Below are 19,125 nucleotides of genomic sequence, written 5' to 3'. Positions count from 1 at the left end.
TGAATGAACAATAACGATTTATAATCAGAATAGTCAAAAATTACAGCAAATGATTTGATTTGAAGTATTATTAGTGAGAAAATAAATCCGGCTCGTTCTGTGATTCCCATTGATCCACCCAAACTCTGATAATCACACAAACCAAAGATGGAGTTTCTCCTTCTTTATTAAGTTTGATTCTCCACCGACAGCATTACCTCTGACATCTGCTTCATATAAGATGACTTCAGGCTCAAAAGAGAATCAAGGTAGAAAATGAAAGACAACTTTTAAATTTATTGATTTTTGTGGCCCACCAGAGGGCTGCAGACGGGACACTGTAACAGCGCGTTACACGACCAGTCAGAGTTTATATGCTGATCTCTGGTTTTACCAGTTTAAGAACGATGGTTGTTTTTTGGTAAGTTATCACAGACAGATGAAAAATAAGTCTCACTCTATGAATAAATAACTTTTTTGCGCTACACGGAAGGACTTAAAACTGTTGGTTGGACGGACACCAGGCATTTTCCCAGCCTGATGCTGAGGTCACGTGATTATCTTCCAGGGGTATTGGTTCTGAATTTGGCCCCACCTGTGGTCACACATGGCAACTGCTTCAGCTCACAGGTCCACTTACTCACACCACCTGAGCTTTGAGCCACGCCTATGCTCCACACCCTGAAAACGACCACCAGGCGGGTTGACTCTACAGATGGACAGCTGAGATGTTAAGCACCTCATTGCGGTAGTGTTTTTGTGTTGTTCAAATGTTCAGAGAGCGCCGCTGTTATAACAAAAAACAACAACAAACAAAACAAAACAACTTAATTTTAAAGAGTTTTTGTGTGTGTATGAGCTGAACCTTCATTCACACAACTATCATACCCGAGATCAGCAGACTGTTGCACGTACGTGACCTTTGACCTTTTTTAAAAATTAGACGACCTAACATATGCTAACATTTACATAAGAAAAACAAAGACGAAAAATGGAAGAAAAGGTGTTACCAGTTTATTATTTCAGACGTTAGCATGACTGATAGCTAATCAACGAACTCCACAAGCTGTTAGCAGCTAGCTGCTGTAAGCATTGGTGGGCTGACTGTTATAGCGCCACACAGCTCACTAGCTTTACTAGCACCTAGCTAACACCAGGTTTAAGGAGGGTGAAGAAACAGCCTAGTAGTTTCTGGATAACATCCCCAGCTCGACCGATTAGCCAGCAGGAAACTGTGGTTGTTAGTAGGATAACCACCAACAGGCTGATTTACTGTAATAAACAAGCTGTTAGCTTATAGGTTTGCTAACACAGGTACGGTTGCTAAGTTTGTTGTAGCATTCATTAGCAGCCTGGTGGATCAAATTTAAAAACAAAACAAAACCCGAACAATGATGGCAAGCTGATCCCAAAGCTAATTAGCAGCATGTTGGTAAGCTAATTGGGCTTTTTCGATGCTTACTCACTGACTGTTGGTAACGGTTAGTCTAGCTAGCAAGTTACATTGTGTTAGCTAGATGACGACATATTAGATTAGCCAACTGTTTATAAACTCTTTAAGGAATGAGGAAGACTTCCGGTTGGTCAAAAGATTTTAAAGTCATCCTGACTGTTGGTGTCGGGTCAGTAGGTGTTTTCACCCAGACTGCGACGACACAAGGCAGCAGGATCACGGCGGCTCAAGCAGGATGATGCTGGGCTAAGCCCCTCCAGGGACCGATTTAGAGTGTTCTCATTGGCTGTTTAACACCCTGGTTACCTGGAGACTGTTTGACCTGACTTATGTTTTGGCTGCTGGAAGGCTAGAGACTGCTGGAAGCTCAACAAAAACAGCCTCAAGCGGGCTCTCTGAGGGTGGCAATGGCGGTGGACAGGATGTTGGTCCTGCAGGTTCGAGTGTTCAGGTGTTGTGAAGGAATGACGCAGCAAGTTTTAGTAAATCTCTTTGAAAAACAAAAATCCTTTGAATCTAACTCGGTGCTGTTCATACACATAATCATTATTATCATCATTATCATCAGGTGTCCATGTTGGAGGTCTTGATTAGTTTCCCGTTGCTGCTTCCACTGGTTCCATTCAGGCCTCATCGCCTCAGAGTGGACAGGAAGAAGAATGAGGAGGAGGAAGGGGAGAGGGAGGAGGGATGAAGGGGGTGAGCTGTTGAGGTCAGGGCTGCAGTCAGATTTCACTCCTTCCTGGGCTTCCTGCTCCTCGGGGATCTCCGCAGAACATCGTCCTCGAGCTTCTGCAGTGGAAACGAAGGCGAGATGAGTCAGTTTAAGTCAGAGAGGAAGCTCGATGTTACTCGCTCAAATCAAATCATGTGAAACAGACTGCACAGCCTCAGACGGAAAATTCAATTCAGTTTTATTCATACAGCGCCAAATCACAACAACTGTCACTTCAAGGCATTTTATACTGTAAAAACCCTACAACAGGGGTGTCAAACATACGGCCTGTGGGCCACAGTCCTACGCAATGCGCAGCTTTGGAAAAATGAGGAGGGTTTTAAATGTTTTGCAGCTTCACCTACTGATAAAGACCTCTCTCCACCCCCCATGACCATTCATACTACAGCAAAATAATTACGTAATAGATGAAAAGCGGTGTTAACAATCTACTGTAGAAAATTCAGGGTTTTTTCTTCAAAATCTACAGGTTAAAAAAAAGAGTATTTTCTGTTAACAAGAACCCCTTTTCTTTAATTTTACACACTATTTAAAATGTAAATAATTTATTTACTACAGCAGCACCTGTTAATCATGTAGAAAAACTAAGAAATACTCATCAAATTGCTCCTCTTTTTCTAATATTCTGATATCTGACGGATTAAATGTGTAGTTCTTTATAATAACACAAAGGGAGGTTTCACCGGTTTGTCCCGACAACAATATATATCACAAAATTTTTACATTTTCTGTAAATATCGGGCAAATCAACTTGTGCGTAAAATGTTTTCAGCTGGGCGTCGTGTACCTGGAGTTGAGTGTTTTGACCAATGCATGAAGCTATAAATTCTTTTTGACATAAGTTGTAACGGCCGCCATTTTCTTTGTTTTTATTTGACGGCGTGCTGCGGGTAAAGCCTGTTCTAACGTTTGAGTCTAAGGTTTATTTTGTGCACCTGACGGCTCTTTTTTGCTTCTCACCCGTAAACTCTCTCCACACTCTGTTACATGATTCTTGTGTAGGTGGTAGAAGAGGTTTGTTGTGTTTGAGTCTGTGGTGGGGACTGGTTTGCAGCATAATTTGCATTATACGGTTTTCTGGTCTGTGTCAGACTTTTCATAACCAAACCATGTCCATGCTACAGAGGTAGCCCCTCGTTTAGGAATAAGGTCCTGGATTTGCTTTGACTGGTCTTTCTGTTTGTCATCATTTAGGTTTATTTGGAAAAATCTCAACAGGATATTGAGCTTTATTTTCCACAAACATTTCACAATAAACAAGCGAACAGTGGAGCCACACGCTGGGTTTATCGTCATTGTTGCTAACGACAACATGTAAAAACAGTTGCTTGTCCGTCCGTAGTGTGGTTATTTTAAATATAAGAGAAAGAGAACTTTATGAAATTAATATAGCCAATACAGTGACCCTCAAAACCATGAAACAAATATTGCAGTAAACAGTTTATTTTGCCACACCATGAAACAAACGATAGTGTAATATGAAACGAGACATTTTCATATCGTCATCCGATATATATCATTATATCGGACAGCCCTACGTCAAAGTGGGTTGTATGGAGTCCACAATGTAAAACGCGTCTGACATCCTTGCCCTATGACTATGCAGAGCAAAGCCAAAAATCAGAGGACCCCATCTGAGCAAGCACTTGGTGGCAGTAGGAAGGAAAAACTCCCTTTTAATAGGAAGACACGTCAGGCAGAACCAGACTCTGTGAGGGGTAGCCATCTGCTGAGACTGGTCGGGGGTTTGAACTCTCCTGGAAAGCAGCAGATGTTACACCTGCAGCACATTTACAGCACGCTGCAGACTGAGCTCATCCCACATTTTTACTGAATTGAGGCTTTTTCAAGTTTTCTACATTTTATGTCTCAGACTCCTTCAAAACAAATCTGAGAAAATAAAATGAAATTAAAGTTTATCTTTGCAACAAGCTTTAACGACCGGTGCGAAGACATTTAGAAAAACACAAAAACCTTATTTTCTTTGTAAAATATAAATGACTAAAAATACAAAATGAACTTTCATTTATTTATTAATTTTTACATCTTTTCAAAAGTTAAAGGAGCTGAAAAGTCACAATTGAATCTGCTGTGATGAAACTTTGCCTCACCTCATCAGCTGTGTTCTCTTTTTCTTCATCCTCCTCTTCCTCTGCAGGTTCTTCATCTTCACTCTTTTCCGTGTCTGAAAAGCAAAGATGAATCAGATTAAGAAACAGCTGCAAACTCAAAAGAAACAAACAGATTCAATTTGAAGATCTCAGTAACCTAGGCTGCTCTTCTCAGCCTTCGGAGCCTCCTCGGCTTCCTCCTCCTCTTCCTCCTCCTCCTTCACATCAGGCTGAGGTTCGTCGGTCTTCTTGTACTCTGCCGGCGACACCGAACTCTTCTTCTGCAGAAGGAAACAAGTCAGTTCAAAGCGCTCCTGTGGTGGATGCTCATACTAAACAAAGTTTGTAATAATGAATTCACTGTATTTAAAATAATGCCCTGAGCTCAGTTTATCAGTTTTTCCTACTCTTGGATCTTTATGATGTCATACAGACAGTATATCCCAGATATGGTCACCTGAGAGGTTTGTGAGGGGCAGCCAATTAGAAGAACGAGTGAGGTTTGCCAAATTTACATTACTTGTGGTGGTTTGCTAGTGATAGTTTTAAAATAGCATTATCTAAACTCTTGGGTAACATGCTGATCCTGGACCAGCGCTACAATGACGCAGGAACAGCAACACGATGATTTCAGGTTCCCTCAGCTGAGGATCTAAGACTGATACAAATACATAAAGGCACCGTCACATTTATGAATGGACTGTTTTACTTTTGCAGTCAAGTCACACTGCAGTTCACACCCGCAACAGTAATTTACTGTTATTACCAAACTGCCTTCTCCATGAACAAGCCACCATGCCACAGTGGAAACAGCTGAGACGGCCAGATATGTGACATGTTCATAGGAAACAGTATTTATAGGCCAAAGTACTGGGCCACATCTCTTAACCTTTGAACTCAAGCGTTTTCAGTCCTAGTCCTGCAGCACCTAGCCAGGCAGTCCAAACCTCCTCTGGCATTAACATCAGCACAGACAGTGTGTTGCCGGGAGCTTCGGTTTCCACGGCTGAGCAGCTGCTGCAGGTGTGACGTGAAGGTGGCCCGGGACTTTGGTCCATGTAGAGCGAGTTAAACAGCAGCACCGCCTTCTCAGATCCATCATTCACAAACACATCACTGCCTTTCACTCACGGTTTTCGCCTACGTCTGATAAAGAGCGCCCTTTCAGACGAGCATTTTCAGAATGTGTTGGCCAATAGGAGAACAGAGTTGTGCCACCAGCAGGTCTGCTACAAAGGATTTCACCTGATTTTCCAATATTCAGAACACCAACAAACCAGTCATGAATTCTCAGTTATAATCAGTGTCACAATTACAACCAATGAGTGACAAGGTTTAATGAAACATACAAAGACTGCACTGCAGCACCACAGACGCACACAAGCAGCACAAACACAACAACATGACGTGAAGCTATGCTAGCAGCAGTATCAGTCACCGGGCCGGAGGAGGTGGTGGCAGCGTGGTTAGGGCGTCCAGCATCATTAAACTCTTTCTGCAAGCTGGTGAGACTCAAGTGACCCTGAGCTGATCCTGACGACCTCTGTGGACATTAATCAGTGCGATACAACTTAAACCATTAAATGAAACCTCTGGAATAACAATGTGTGGTTTTGACAGCAGGCATGACAGGATGCCCTGAGGATCAGACTGCAGGACGGACAGGTTTGATTTTCTCATGTCCAATTAAAACCTTAAAACAATTATCAATAACAGTTAAAAATGCAGCTTGAATTATAACAACAGTTTATATTGATTCATTTCCACCAATCACAGGAGTCCACCTGTGAGGAAATCCTCCACGACAGCATTACACCGAGCTGCTCTCTTATTCCTGACAGGGTCACCACAGCAGATTGATCTGTGTGGTTGATTTGGCACAGACTTCCATTGATCCGGGCCTGAGAACGGCACCAGGAGTATGCACGCTTGTGCCCCACAAGGCTGGGTTTGCACCATCGAACTGTGGCTCTTTGAACTGCTGATTTTAACTTGTAAATATTAAGTTTCATATTTTCACTACAGAAAGTTTGACAGTTAATAGGAGCTTCTCAGCTGACTGGGGCATAAACATAAAGTCATGCATTGTTACTACCAGCAGAATGTAAATGAATGAGTAACACAGGAACACTCAGTGGGGGAAAATGTCAAACTCTCCGTGCTCTGAAGAGGCAACAGCTTCACTTTTACTTCAAACTTCAATCAAGACAGAAACTCGACTTTCAAATGAGGAAACTTCAGTTTGATGCTGCAGAGGCGCAGACCCTGTGTGTGTGTGTGTGTGTGTGTGTGTGTGTGTGTGTGTGTGTGTGTGTTTTACCTTTCCAGTGCAGCAGAAGACGAAGATAAGTATGAGCGGCAGAGCTACGGTGAGCACGTAGACGACCCAGAGCCACGGACGCTCCTCTGCAGCGCTTAGCATCTGAGCTGCCAGCCCAGGCTGCACGACCACAAAGGGGGGGGAGATAAACAAAACAAAAACCACACATGAGGAAACATCACTGGGCTCTCGTTAACCCAGACTTCAATAAATCCACTTCACACATTTTTTTAAATGATCAGTAACGATATCAGAGTTGAACACCAAATCTCTCCCAGTCATGCTAATAAGTATGAAACGCATGTCTATTAAAGGATATCCACTAGCTCGGAGACATTTAGAGGGATCCTTTTATTTTTGATGATTTTGGCTAAGAGCTCATGAAACTCAGTAATCCGGTTTCTCAAATGATCAGAATATTTCCTAAAATGAATCAAATCTCTTCATGAGCCATAATCATCTAATTAACACAAAAACAAACTTGATACATTTCACTTCATACTGAAGAATATATTCAAGTTAACCTTTCGGAATAAAATTATGGGAAAAGGATTTTGTCCTTAATATTCAATTGTTTTGTGAAACATTATTAAGGAAACGTAATTTTCTTTCATTTCTGTTGCGCAAAAATAAAATTTTAACGTGTTTGATGCTCCACCGTGAAGCTGCGCTGAGGTGTGTGAGGTCACCCTGAGCATTTGAAACATGAGGCGGTGACTGTGTTACTTCACTTTTTAAACTTTAATCATGGCACACACTTGATTAAAAAAAAAGGAAAAGGAAAAAAAAAACAACAACTCCCAAAACAAATACAGGTCCGATTTATCCCAGAAGACTGAATTTAATCTGATCTAATAACATGGACCCACCTCAGCGGCGCCCTCTGCTGCCTTCTTCAGCCCCCAGCTATCAGAGGCCCAGCGTTCTGCAGCGTTGCGATCATTGGTGATGAAGAAGTTGTCAAAGAAGATGTCAGGGGTCATGGACCAGAGTTCAAGCCCCAGGGCGCTGAACGGTGACATCTTGTAGGGGTGAAGGTCCTCAAAGTACGCCGGGTTGGGGATCTTCCTCGGCTTCCAGACGCCCTGAAAACACGAAGGGTCGGAGGTGAGGAGAGCCTCCAAAAGACTCCACCCCCTCCATCTAATGATCACCTCACACTGAAGTCAGACTCACCTGATAGTTGGGGTTATCAATCATGGGGGGCTTCCATTTGCCCTTGTAGTTGGGGTTGTCGATCATTGGCCGTTTCCAGGTGCCGCAGCCGGGGGCGGTCTCACAGGCGGGGTTAGGGATCTGAGGGGCCTCCCACTCTCCGTCCATGTCCTCATCCCTGACAGGCACGAAGAGTACTCTGTTATCTTCTTTATACTGGAATACAGGTTTTACTGGGACTATTTTCAGCAGTGGATTAATCCACGGGCTTTGTAAGGAAAGCGGTTCACAGTGAAAAGAAAATCTGTACTTTGCTTTAGACATTTCTTTCCTTCCACCTGCTCCGGGCTGACAGGCAGGTGTAACTCACCAGTCTTCAGGTTTGATGGCGTCAGGGTCTCCGATATACTCGGGCTCATCGTCCAGCCAGCCGTCGGGTTTCACTGCAGATTCATCTGGAATCTGAGCCGGAGCGTCTTCATCCCTGCAAACACACAACAACCCAAGTCTGCTGTCACAGAGTGGCAAACATGGAAGCACCAAACCTGCAGTTCCTCTAACATCCAGTAGAGGCTCCAGCAGTGAGTCAGTCCCAATGACAGGTGGATTGTGACACAGGAGGTCGTAGCTGCTAGCTGTCTCCTAGGGTTCCCCTCAGCTAATTGGAGTCTCTGAACTGGACCTCTGCACAGTTTTTGTGCCTTTGGAGCATTTTTAATGACATCATCTGACCAATAATATAGCTGCTGTGAGGTCACTGTACTTAAAGGGAAACATGAAGTAAGCCTTTGATTTCTAAATAGACATGGATTGTGTTTTTAATACATTCTGAATCTCTTACTTTAGTGTACATTAAGAAGCAGCACAATCTCCAGATTTTTATTTATTTATTTACACTTATGGAGGGTTTACTTTATTTTCCCTAATTTAAATAAATTGTAAATAAATAATTATTTTTTCCCTTTTTAAAACTTACTTAAAATGTTAAGATCTTCAATTCAGGAAAAGTAAACAATCTCAGAAATAACTGAGCAACATAATCAGCTGTGTCTCTCTGCCATCTTCAGCCGGTATTCCTCGTTCTGAACCAGATCGGACTGTCCACTTATAAATCGAGACTGACCCCGTGACGCTTTTACTGCAAACATGTTTACTTCAGTTCCAGTCGTGCAGCCGTGGCTCAGTTTGTTTTCTTTAGGTCAAACGCTTGGATGAAAGTTTGAGCAAACTAAAAATGAAACCCTTGTACTGACCAGTCCTCGGGTTTGACGGAGTCCGGGTCCTGGATCTTGGGCCTCTCATCCCAGTCCTCAGGTTTGTGGTCATCAGGGTCCTCGATCTCAGCGGGGGGGTTCACAGCAGGGGTCATGTCCGTCAGCAGGTTGCCGCTGTTCACGACCGTCTGATCCACCAACACCTCAAAGCTGTTGTCAGAGTTCACCACTGTTGGGGGCAACAGAGACGAGTTAGGCACTCAAAGAAAAAAATAATAATCAAAGTCTGCAGTTCCTCTAACGTCCAGCAGAGGCCAGGGTCCACAGACTCCCTTGTTAACATAGAAACAGCAGAAATAAACACGTTCGCAGCCTGTGCGTCTCACCCAGCGTGTACAGGTGAGTCTTCTTGTCGGTAAAGTATGTCCTCAGGTCGGCGTCGGGTTTCTTAGCGTGTTTCTCTTCGTACTCTCCGGTTTTGGGGTTTTTGTGCCTGAAGATGAAGTGCAGCTTGTAGTCTTCTCCACATTTGTCGGGTCCAAACATGATGGTGTACGGAGTTTTATCCACAAACTGGTCCTGCAGACACACACGGACATGTTACAGCGCTTACCTGCCTTGTAGCCTGCAGATGTTTTTATCAGTCACTTATTTGAGTGATCAATAACAACATTTCATAGACATATCATAGATTTGCCTCATGACAGGAAGATGAGTTAGTGAGTTAGATCACGAGTCGAACAACATTTAAAACCTTTTTAAGTCACTGTCCTGCTTTTCTTTTTGAAGCGGCATCATTAATAAACTGAATTAACGTGTGTGGGAATCGCACTGACCAGGTCGAGGTCGGGCGTCTCAGTCAGCAGCTTTACGTAGGCGCCACCGCAGTCGATACCCGACTGGAAGTTCACCTCATACCTGAACACAGACAGATCACACTGCTGATCAGTAACTTTCAGACTGAGAACACCTGGGTGTGAACACCCATCTACCAATCAGAGTTTCAAATGTGAATCAGACATCAAAGCTGTCCTTACTGGATGACAAGGGGCATGCTTTCAAAGGTGAAAGGTCGCAGCAGGTGGGCTGAGATGGCATGATGTTTGGCTCGAGACTTCAGGACCAGACCTTTGTCGCCAGGCAGCTTACTGTCTTTCATCTCCTCCACAGCCCATTTACCTGTTAACATCGTCATCATCATCATCACAGACAAACACTAAAACAAGGCGGTAATCTTCGGTACAGTGGCCTTTTTAGGACATCCCAGGCTCAGCTGATGTAAAAAACTGCTCATGCACGTCATCATGTACACAATGAGGTTACAGATCTTCACTCACCGTCGTACTTCGCGATCTCTTCGTCTGCATCATCCTTCTTGGCGTTGGACAGAATCCACCTGAAACAGCACACAGAGGGTTACGACTCGCCGCAGCTCTGAGGTTTACAGGTAGATGTACACGTGTGCACCGACTCCTCGGCAGCATTTTTCACAGATCAAACACCGAGGCTTTTCTTTGATAAAACTGATGATCAAATTAAACCATATGACTGTTTCACTAATCGATTGTCTTGATAACTGCTGGGAGAATAACTTCAGCTAATTGTTCCAAACTCTGGGCTGATCTGATAGGTTTAAATCAGCTAATGTTACAAACAAACCATCACTAGGTTACAGCAAGCTGGCTCTGCGCCAGTGAGGGCCTGTCCTTAAATCCTTAGCTGACCAGTTGGCATGCATTAGTGCGATGCTAGCACGTGTAATAAGCTTTAAAGTAAGAAAAATAAAACATGTAAGTGAAGGTTATGATTCATGCGTGTGTGGTGCTCACCCATCCAGTGTCCCCTTATCAAAAGACTCTGCAATGAAGTGTTCCCCCTTCGGCTCAGGAGCTTTGTAGGTCACCTGAGTGAAGAAATTAAAGTAAGTTATAACATCCTCATGTGCAGGTTAACCAACACATTTGTTTGGTTCGTCCTCCTCTTCCTATCTCAGATTGAGCTCAAAGCCTTTGAGGTGTGTTCTCTTTACCTCAGCTCCACTCTGAATAACCAGTCAGACTGGAAGTGAAGCAAACATGATCAAAACTGTGGAAATAATTCACGAGCAGGTTTCTGTCTAAAACCTGCCGACTCCAGGAAAATTCACCCGTAAAATCATTAGACTGAATTATTCTGAGGTCCGACTCTTAGTCCGGTCTGTGTCTGTAGAGAGAATGCAGGTCAGTAGATCAGCAGGGCAGATCACTACTCTCTCATCAGACCCACTTCCTGACCTGATTGGTTAATGGGTAAATGACACTTCTGGGTTAAACATTCAAAACCTCAGAATGAGCCAAAACAAACGCTGAGAGCAGAGCAGTTATAATCCTCACAGGTAAAAACTTCAATAGAGTTAACTTTATTCATACAACCAAAAACTTAGACAAACAATTTTAACAGCTTTCAGAAAAACAAGAAACAAGTAACCTTTTTAAAAACCTTTTTAACACGTCGGTAAATAAAAATGAAGACGTCACTGATGCATCATATGCAGCCTTTTATAAACCAGTCATCAGTGATGGTCAGGTTTACATCCAGGAGCTCAGTCGTGGTGTGCTGCTCTCTCATGTGCCATTTTTATTTTTGTTAATGACCTTGTCTCAGATGTTCTCTTGGCTGAAGTTTGATCCCTTTTCATCTGCCCATCAGGTATTCTCAACATTAACTTTTACTGAGAACAGTTTAACCTTCTTCCTCCATCCTCCCTGTGCGGTTTAGTTTTCTGCATTTGTTTACTTCCAAAGTTATAGAACATTTGTACGTTTTAGTTTATTCCTTCAGTCAGCATGTGGGATATCACCTGTAAATGGAGAGCAGCTGATAACAAGCTGCCAACTCAGTTAAATCTTGTAATTCGTGTTTTTCATGGATGCTGGAAGTTAAACTTGATTGTAACAGCTGGGAGAACAGCCATGTTGATCATTTCACTGAGACTGAAAGAATCTGGACTATTTTGAAGGCTCAGTGGAGCCTCAGAATTTGACTTTAGGAACTGATGGAAAATCTGGACCTGGAGATGGTTTCTGGCTGATTTAGTTTGGTGGCCCCTAGTGTGCAGACACATGTAACTACAGCTTCTATTGTAAATAAACTTTAACGACTTTATATGAAACTAAAAAAAAAAAAGAAAAAAAAAAAGATTTTCTACCATCTGCAAATTTATCATTAATAAGAATTCAAGAAAAACACATATTTTTAATTAATAATAAAATAAAAATAAATAAAGCTGTCTTACCTGTGGACTGGGAGGGGTTTTAGGAGCAGGTGGAGCATCATCTTGCACGTCGTCCTCCAGATCCTCGTCCTCAGCCAAGCTCAGGTCCATTTCGTCCTCCACGTCGGCATCGTCGCCATCCAGACCGTCTTCGACCAGATCGTCAGCCCGAGAGACGGGGGCCAAACTGAGGCAGAGGAGGCCCGCCGCCAGGAGAACAAACAAACCGACCCGCTGATTCATAGTCTGCACTGAGAGGAGCAGAAAACCCGTCACACCTGGATAGCAAGCAGGGCCGGGCCAAAAACCAGTGATCTTAGTTATACAGAGATTTCTCTCATTTTATTGTTTTTATTTGAAATTTTATAAACAACAACAACAAAAATCCACACAGTCGCCCCATCATTAACAGACTGCCAACCTGTGTTTCATCCATCACCATGGTGACCAACCACAGAGCGCCCACAGGACGTGCTCCTCGGCTCCTTTTAACCCTAATGAGATTACACCCCGAGGGATTACACCAGCACCCCGGTACAAGCAGAAATGCACACGCACACTACCTTAGTTGTTTTACGGGTTATTTAACATGAGATGCTGTGTCAGTCATGACTGATGACTGACTTCCTGTCGTCTTTCAGTGCAGCAATGCCGTGATTACACAACTAACGTTAAGCTGCTGCGTTCAGTGACCATCAGAATAATCAGGCCCAAAAAGGTTCTGTGTTCCTGAATCACATCAAACAACAAAAAATAAGACTTTACAACATCAGCAGGTAAAAATCTGGCAAAAAGATTCGACACATCAGGGCTCAGCGACCCCAACTGCTACTTGGGTTTACAGTTGTTCTTACATTGATGCTTTCCACTAATGACAGTAAAATAATTTTAGCCTGACAAGAAAGTGATAAAGATAATCAGGGACATCGCCACGTACACTGGAAAAAAGTAAAACCAATACTCGGAACGTCTGCTAAAATCACTGACGGCCGAGCTTGGTCTCCTAAAAGAAAAACTAAACAAGCTCACTGAAATCAGTCAGCAGAAGCTGTAGCCTGCCTTCTTAAAGCTACAAATATAATCACACTACATATACACTCTGTGTATACATACATACATACTCTGTAATTCAAATATTTGCAGAAGAAGAATGTGTGCGGACGCCCAAACAGAGAACTTAAATCTGGAGGAAACCAGGGAATGACGGATCTGGAGTTGATTTTGCATCTGATAGATATTAATGGAAGTGGTGCGGTGCAGTGCAGGTGCAGCCGCAGGCGGAGCAGTCTCAGGTAGTGATAAGACTGGTGATGTATTTAAATGAGAAAAAACTTTTAGACTGGCTGACTAATCTAAAGACAAAGTTCTCCATCATTCATCATCCTCCATTAAATCAGAGGAGGATAAGATTCATGATGCAGATCACCACATGACAGGAAGTGCAAAACCTTCTGACCTCAAGTGTCTCTATTAATATTTATTCCAGCAGATTTGTCTCATCTGAGCTGGTTTTCCAACAATCATCCATCTATGCTGAGACATGAGCTGCTCTAAAAGGTAATCAAATTACCGATCAGTCCAATTGGTGCCAAGTAAAAACAAAACAATCTGGTCACATGACAGGAAGTGTATTAAGATTAAGAAAGGCAAGAAAAGTGGATCCTGAAGTTAAGTACATCTCACTCAGCAGACTGCCAGCTAATCAGATTAGCCTTTCAGCCAGATTAGCATACCTGCCAGCACTAGTCATTAGCTTAGCATCAAAGGCGTTTTGTGGGGTCTGAAGGAGCCCGAATTTTAAAACATTTCTGTCCTGAATTCTAGTCAGGTTAGTTTTGTTTCTGTGCACGGGAGGGTCATCTGCCAGGCTGTCGCTTAAATGTGTAAAATGGATATGCATACACCTTACTTTCCAAAATAAAAGGACAAAAATTTTACTTTAAGCCTTTCTTTCGGTTCCCTGCTGCACAAACAATGCTGAACTTCACTGATGAGCTCACAAACTCACACGGCAGTTTTCCAGCTGCCTGTGGGCAGTAATAAGCTCTTAGGTGGCCTCTGATTGGCTGATAAAACAGCAGCTTACAATCCTAATCAGCTGAGTGAAACCAGCTGAAGTGGCTGTTATCCACCCAGACTGAAGGCTCCAGTTGCCGTTAGTAACTTAATCTGATCTCAGAGCTGAAGGACATCTGCTGCTCCTCACACCAACCAATTTCTAATAATTCATCAATAATGCCACGAATTACAGAAATGTGTCAGCTTTTTCTACTTTTGGGTTTTTGTGATGTCATTAGATGGCGACATCTGCATTCAGTCATCTCAGTTGCACTGAGGCCCGGTGTCACATAAATAAGGAACTGTGAATCATGCAAAGCTGCTCTAACAGAACAAACGGTGGAGCTCAAGACTGCTGCACGTGTTCAGGTTGTGTACAGTTAAACAGCATGTGTCAGTTAAATCGTAACCAAACTGGATGGACTGGTTAGCATTTAGGCTGAACAATCAACCCGAAAAACTGAATAAATCAAGAACAAGCCCAACTCACTCAGTCTGTGGTCGTGACTTCAAAAAACAGTTTGAATTAACGTTATGATGCGTTTCGAAAACCAGAGAGCAGAAATAAGATTAAAATCCCAAATCCTGTTACTGCCGTGTCTGAATTTAAACGTGGTCAGGTTGTTTTGGCTCAATTTTTTTCTAATTTATGATTTTTTTTTCCCCCCTGTGACACACTGCGCAGGGTGTAAACCACTGGGATAGGCAGAAGCCCCACTACGAAGTGGATATGCAGAAGAGAATGGAATTATTTATGTTCTGTTAAGGATCAATGATACGGTTTTTATTTGTCAGGTAATTTTATCAATTAAAGAGTCACTGCGTGTAAGCCCTCATATTCCCACCAAAGATTGCCCCTGTAATCTAAGCGAGATGATCATATATTCCTTCAGTAAGCAAGCAAGCATATGCTACTTTTAAATGTGGGAACAGAAACCATCTCAACTTGTGCGCCTAACAGATCTTGGACCAGTTCGCTTTGTTCTTGCTAACTTGAGACAGACCAACTACTCAGACACTTCTTGTACCCTTTCATTTTTTCACAGTCTTGTTTAAAGAAAAAAAAATCTACAGAGAGCATCCAGCTGTGATGTCTTTGCAGCTGTCCTTACAGTGATGTTGATCTACAGGAAGTAAAAGTCAAAGATTTCTGCAGATTAACATGCCTATATCGCCACCTGCAGACATCCTGGAGTAAACGCTACGAGGGGCGGCCCTTTGAGCCAGACTTTACAATGAAAACCAGCTGCTAACTTATACCAGACAGCCCAGTGTTTCCCTTTTTAATATTAACATTCTGATCTTACTTTACATATACACCTGAAAAAAGCAGAGAAAAAAATTATAGCTCGATAAGCATCAACTGTTTAGTTAATGAAGAAATGTCTTAAAACAATCCAGATGTTAATCCTGATCAATGTGATCGTGATCATTTCACGATCATGGAGCAATTCAACTTTAACATAAGACTTTGAGCTTTTCAGCATCACCGTTTTGGTGTTTTGAACCCAGGTGTGATCTGAGAGGGGTGGATATGACAGAGTGATCTGTCAATGATGAAGGAGAACCGCCCATAGCGCCCCCAACTTCCTAGGGTTCTTTCTGACCATAAAAAATATACTTTTGGCTACTCAGTTACCCCACAGGTAACGGGAAATGAACCAGCAACCTTTCGTTTGCAAACGTGTAAATGACACCAAACATCATGCTTAACTCAGTATCGTGTTAAACCAGCCTAAGAGCATTCATTCTGTGAGCTCTGGTTTTACTTTAAAATCAGAGTCGCCGCCCTCTACTGGTAATTCTAAGTCATACTGGTAAAAACCTGTGCTTACATACAGCCTAGGATCAGCTCATTTCCATCCACTTTTTCACCGTGATAGTCTGACAAGTTCGACCACAGTGGTCACTGAATCTGCAGTGTCTACCTGTAATGATGCTAACACACCTGTGACAGCGGACAGGTGAATGGAGGTCAGTCATGAAAGCGCGTAGCTTATGATTAACTTTTGTTTTGTTTTCATACACCCATTTTTTTTCTGCCAGCCTCCTGCAGGCTTTGCTACCCGGATCCTAAAGCGCGGTCTTCTCTGGACAGTTTAACAGCTGATCCTAAACCCTTCAAAGAGCCTAAAAAACACCGCCCACCTCCTCCAGATCCCTGCTTAGCCCAATATTAGCATAGCACCTTACGGAACACCCGACTTTGAATAAAGCAGTCGGACCAATTTTAGTTTCGCTGTGAGAAAAAACCCGACTGTAATGCATGTTAATCAAATCAGATCACCGGGACAAGACTCGGGTTTAAGGTGCGTTTATTAACCGCTAACGGAGGCCACGGCAGCGGGCTGACGGCTAGCTGGGTTCACCTGCGGTTAATTAGCTATCAGCCCGGTGCTAACTGCCCGCAGGAGCCACGGAGAGGAGATTTAACGGATAGAAACCGACAGCATGTAAATAACCACAGCCCGGGCGACATGAACGGAACACCACCTGTCAGAAAACAGTTGTATTCGGCTGAGCTACCCTTTAAAAATTCTCATTTATTGGCGTTTCCACTCACCTCAAGCTCACCCGTGCGCCGCCTGGGAACTACTGAGGAGGATCACGTGGTGTCCTGGAGGGCACTAACCGCCTTCCCCCGTCGCCGATTGGTTATCCAGCGCGTAACTTTGACGTTTCCTGTCAACTGTCAGGAGCTGATTGGTCAACAGAAACTCTCGCTCGACCCGCCCATATGGAGCTGCACCTCGTGGACAGCGATGATTGGCTGAGCTGCCAGGGGAAGTGTGCCCTCATTGGCTGTAGGCATGCTTATGAAAAGGCTTAAGAATTCGGGATGAGATTGAAACTGATTTTTGCAGATTTTGATTCATAAAATGATTTAATTCAGTTCTAACCTATTAAAGACATGAAAACGGTCTTTATTTCGCACATTTGCTTTATTGGATAAAACATTCTGAATTTCCAAAGCTATTTATTTAATAACTCAGTTTAATTATGACTTTTTTTTAATTTATGCTAACTGTAACCTATTCATACAGTCTCTGGGGAACAGTTTTATTCAGAGCAGAAACAAAGAATTTATTGTAAAAAGTATTTATTACATGTATTTCTAATCTGACAGCACCTGAAATACACATTTGGTACATAAACATGAGATAAAAAAAACAAACAAAAAAGTTACCTTTACTTTAATGAGAAACAAAAATGAATTTTCAACTGTTTTTGTGCACACAGTAAACATGCACACTGGTCTGCACTAAAAGACTGTTTGATAAAGTCGGGGGGGGGGGGGGGGGGGGGGGGAGCATGTGTGTGTTGTTTACCTGGGAAATCACAATTTAAATGTGTATGTGGTTTCTGTGTTTGAGGGTCCCTTGACCTGTGAAGTGGTGTTGTTGTTAGTGTGATCATCACTGAAACAACAGCCAATCAAGGCATGCTGACATAGTTGACATAGCTTTGATTAACAGTTGACAACTGAGCGGGCTCAGCTTCTTCTCTGATGCTAAAGCGAGACCTCCAGGCCTGAAAAATTAGTCCAGCTCTGAAGATCCTCTAACATCTACCTAAGGCTCCAGTAGTGAGTCAGCTAATTGGAGTGTCTGAACTGGACCCGTGGACTGTGTTTGTATTGTTTGAGCCTTTTAGAACATTTTTAATGCAATTATCTAATATGGCTGCTTTGTGGTAAATTGAATAAACAGACCATCCAACAGGTCTGAGCTCCAATATTGCTGAGTGAAACTCTAGGATTTTAAACTGGATGTTATTGTGCCCTAATTAGCAGCGACTGAATAAACATAAATCACATAAGACTGATTCTTTATAAAGCTTCTTTGGGCTGTTCCCTTATTCACCAGGGGTCGCCACAGCAAATAGATCGGCATGCTTGATTTTGTCAGGTTTTCAGATCAGATGACCTTCCAGCTGTCCCCAGAGATTTGGGTGACCTCCTGGACTTGAAAAGGGATCTTCTGTGTATTAGCTGAAGGTGTTAATCCCTACACTATGGAGCCACAGATAGTGATGCTTTATCATCGAAGAAAATGTTCTGATGCTTGACTCTGTGTCAGAGCAGAGCTCTAAGAATCATGTGATCTTCCTGCATGTGACCACCACACCACATGCTGCCATTACCCTTCTAAACCAAAACTCAGTTCTCTTCCAGAGCTGGTTGTTAAAGGTACCCATCCACCTGCTGAATTATTTGTGACTTTTAAAGTGATCGTAATTAAAAGAGTTAATTTTTTTCAGTCTTCAGCACTTCTGACTTTTTTCAGATTGAGTTGGACATAAACACACTTTTAAATTCAAATCAATTCAATTTGATTTAGATTAGGCTCATCAAAAATTCAAAGCACATCATATTGTAAGGTAAAGACCTTACCTACAAGACTATAGACAAACATTCAGTTCTCCACCTGAAATGAAGATCACAGAGTCTGTGTGATGAAGCAGCTTCTGCAAAAACCAATGAGTAATGCTGCCATTTCATCATTTTTGTGATGAAACAAAGTTTCCAGAAAACTACTCACCTCCTCCACATCATCCACCTGACAACTCTGCAGCCAAATATGCGCATACCTCAAGTCCTTACTGACATTTGGAATAACCAGTGCAATTCATTAATTTCATTCATAGAATCATTTATAATTTACTGCAGTATTAAAATGTTCAAAAGTGACAAAAAACTCTATTTTCACTCTATTTTATGACAGAAGTGTAAAAGTAAATAAAGTAAGTAGAAAAAGATGCTTTTTAACACTTAACCTCATAACAGCACTCCTGTGTCATATGTATGTATGTGTGTTTTTTTGTCCTGTTGTAGTACAAATACAAC

At 42.5% G+C, this 19,125-nt stretch overlaps 1 protein-coding gene across 4 annotated transcripts; it reads right to left on the bottom strand.

The window, feature by feature from the left end:
* Positions 1 to 971: 971 nt before the first annotated feature.
* canx (calnexin) lies at positions 972 to 16,916 on the bottom strand. Of its 4 annotated transcripts, none has more exons than XM_006797618.2 (16): positions 16,843 to 16,916; positions 12,243 to 12,499; positions 10,798 to 10,871; positions 10,306 to 10,364; positions 10,006 to 10,147; positions 9,805 to 9,886; positions 9,355 to 9,547; positions 9,008 to 9,197; positions 8,125 to 8,238; positions 7,776 to 7,932; positions 7,469 to 7,684; positions 6,600 to 6,719; positions 5,718 to 5,822; positions 4,437 to 4,560; positions 4,280 to 4,353; positions 972 to 2,224 (listed from the first exon to the last, which is right to left on the bottom strand). In XM_006797618.2, exons 2-16 carry the CDS (start codon positions 12,462 to 12,464, stop codon positions 2,165 to 2,167), a joined length of 1,932 nt encoding a protein of 643 aa, XP_006797681.1. In that variant the 5' UTR covers positions 12,465 to 12,499; positions 16,843 to 16,916; the 3' UTR covers positions 972 to 2,164. The 4 variants fall into 4 exon arrangements, with proteins under 4 accessions (XP_006797681.1, XP_006797682.1, XP_006797683.1 ...); XM_006797619.3 differs by having other exon boundaries at positions 12,243 to 12,472; XM_006797620.3 differs by having other exon boundaries at positions 12,243 to 12,467; positions 16,843 to 16,912.
* Positions 16,917 to 19,125: the final 2,209 nt, after the last annotated feature.

The sequence above is a fragment of the Neolamprologus brichardi genome, chromosome 2, assembly GCF_056152115.1.
Source record: "Neolamprologus brichardi isolate AB-2024 chromosome 2, ASM5615211v1, whole genome shotgun sequence".
NCBI classification, from domain to species: domain Eukaryota; kingdom Metazoa; phylum Chordata; class Actinopteri; order Cichliformes; family Cichlidae; genus Neolamprologus; species Neolamprologus brichardi.
The sequence above is the reverse complement of the archived record's forward strand: the minus strand, read 5'-3'. Positions and strand labels throughout refer to the sequence as shown.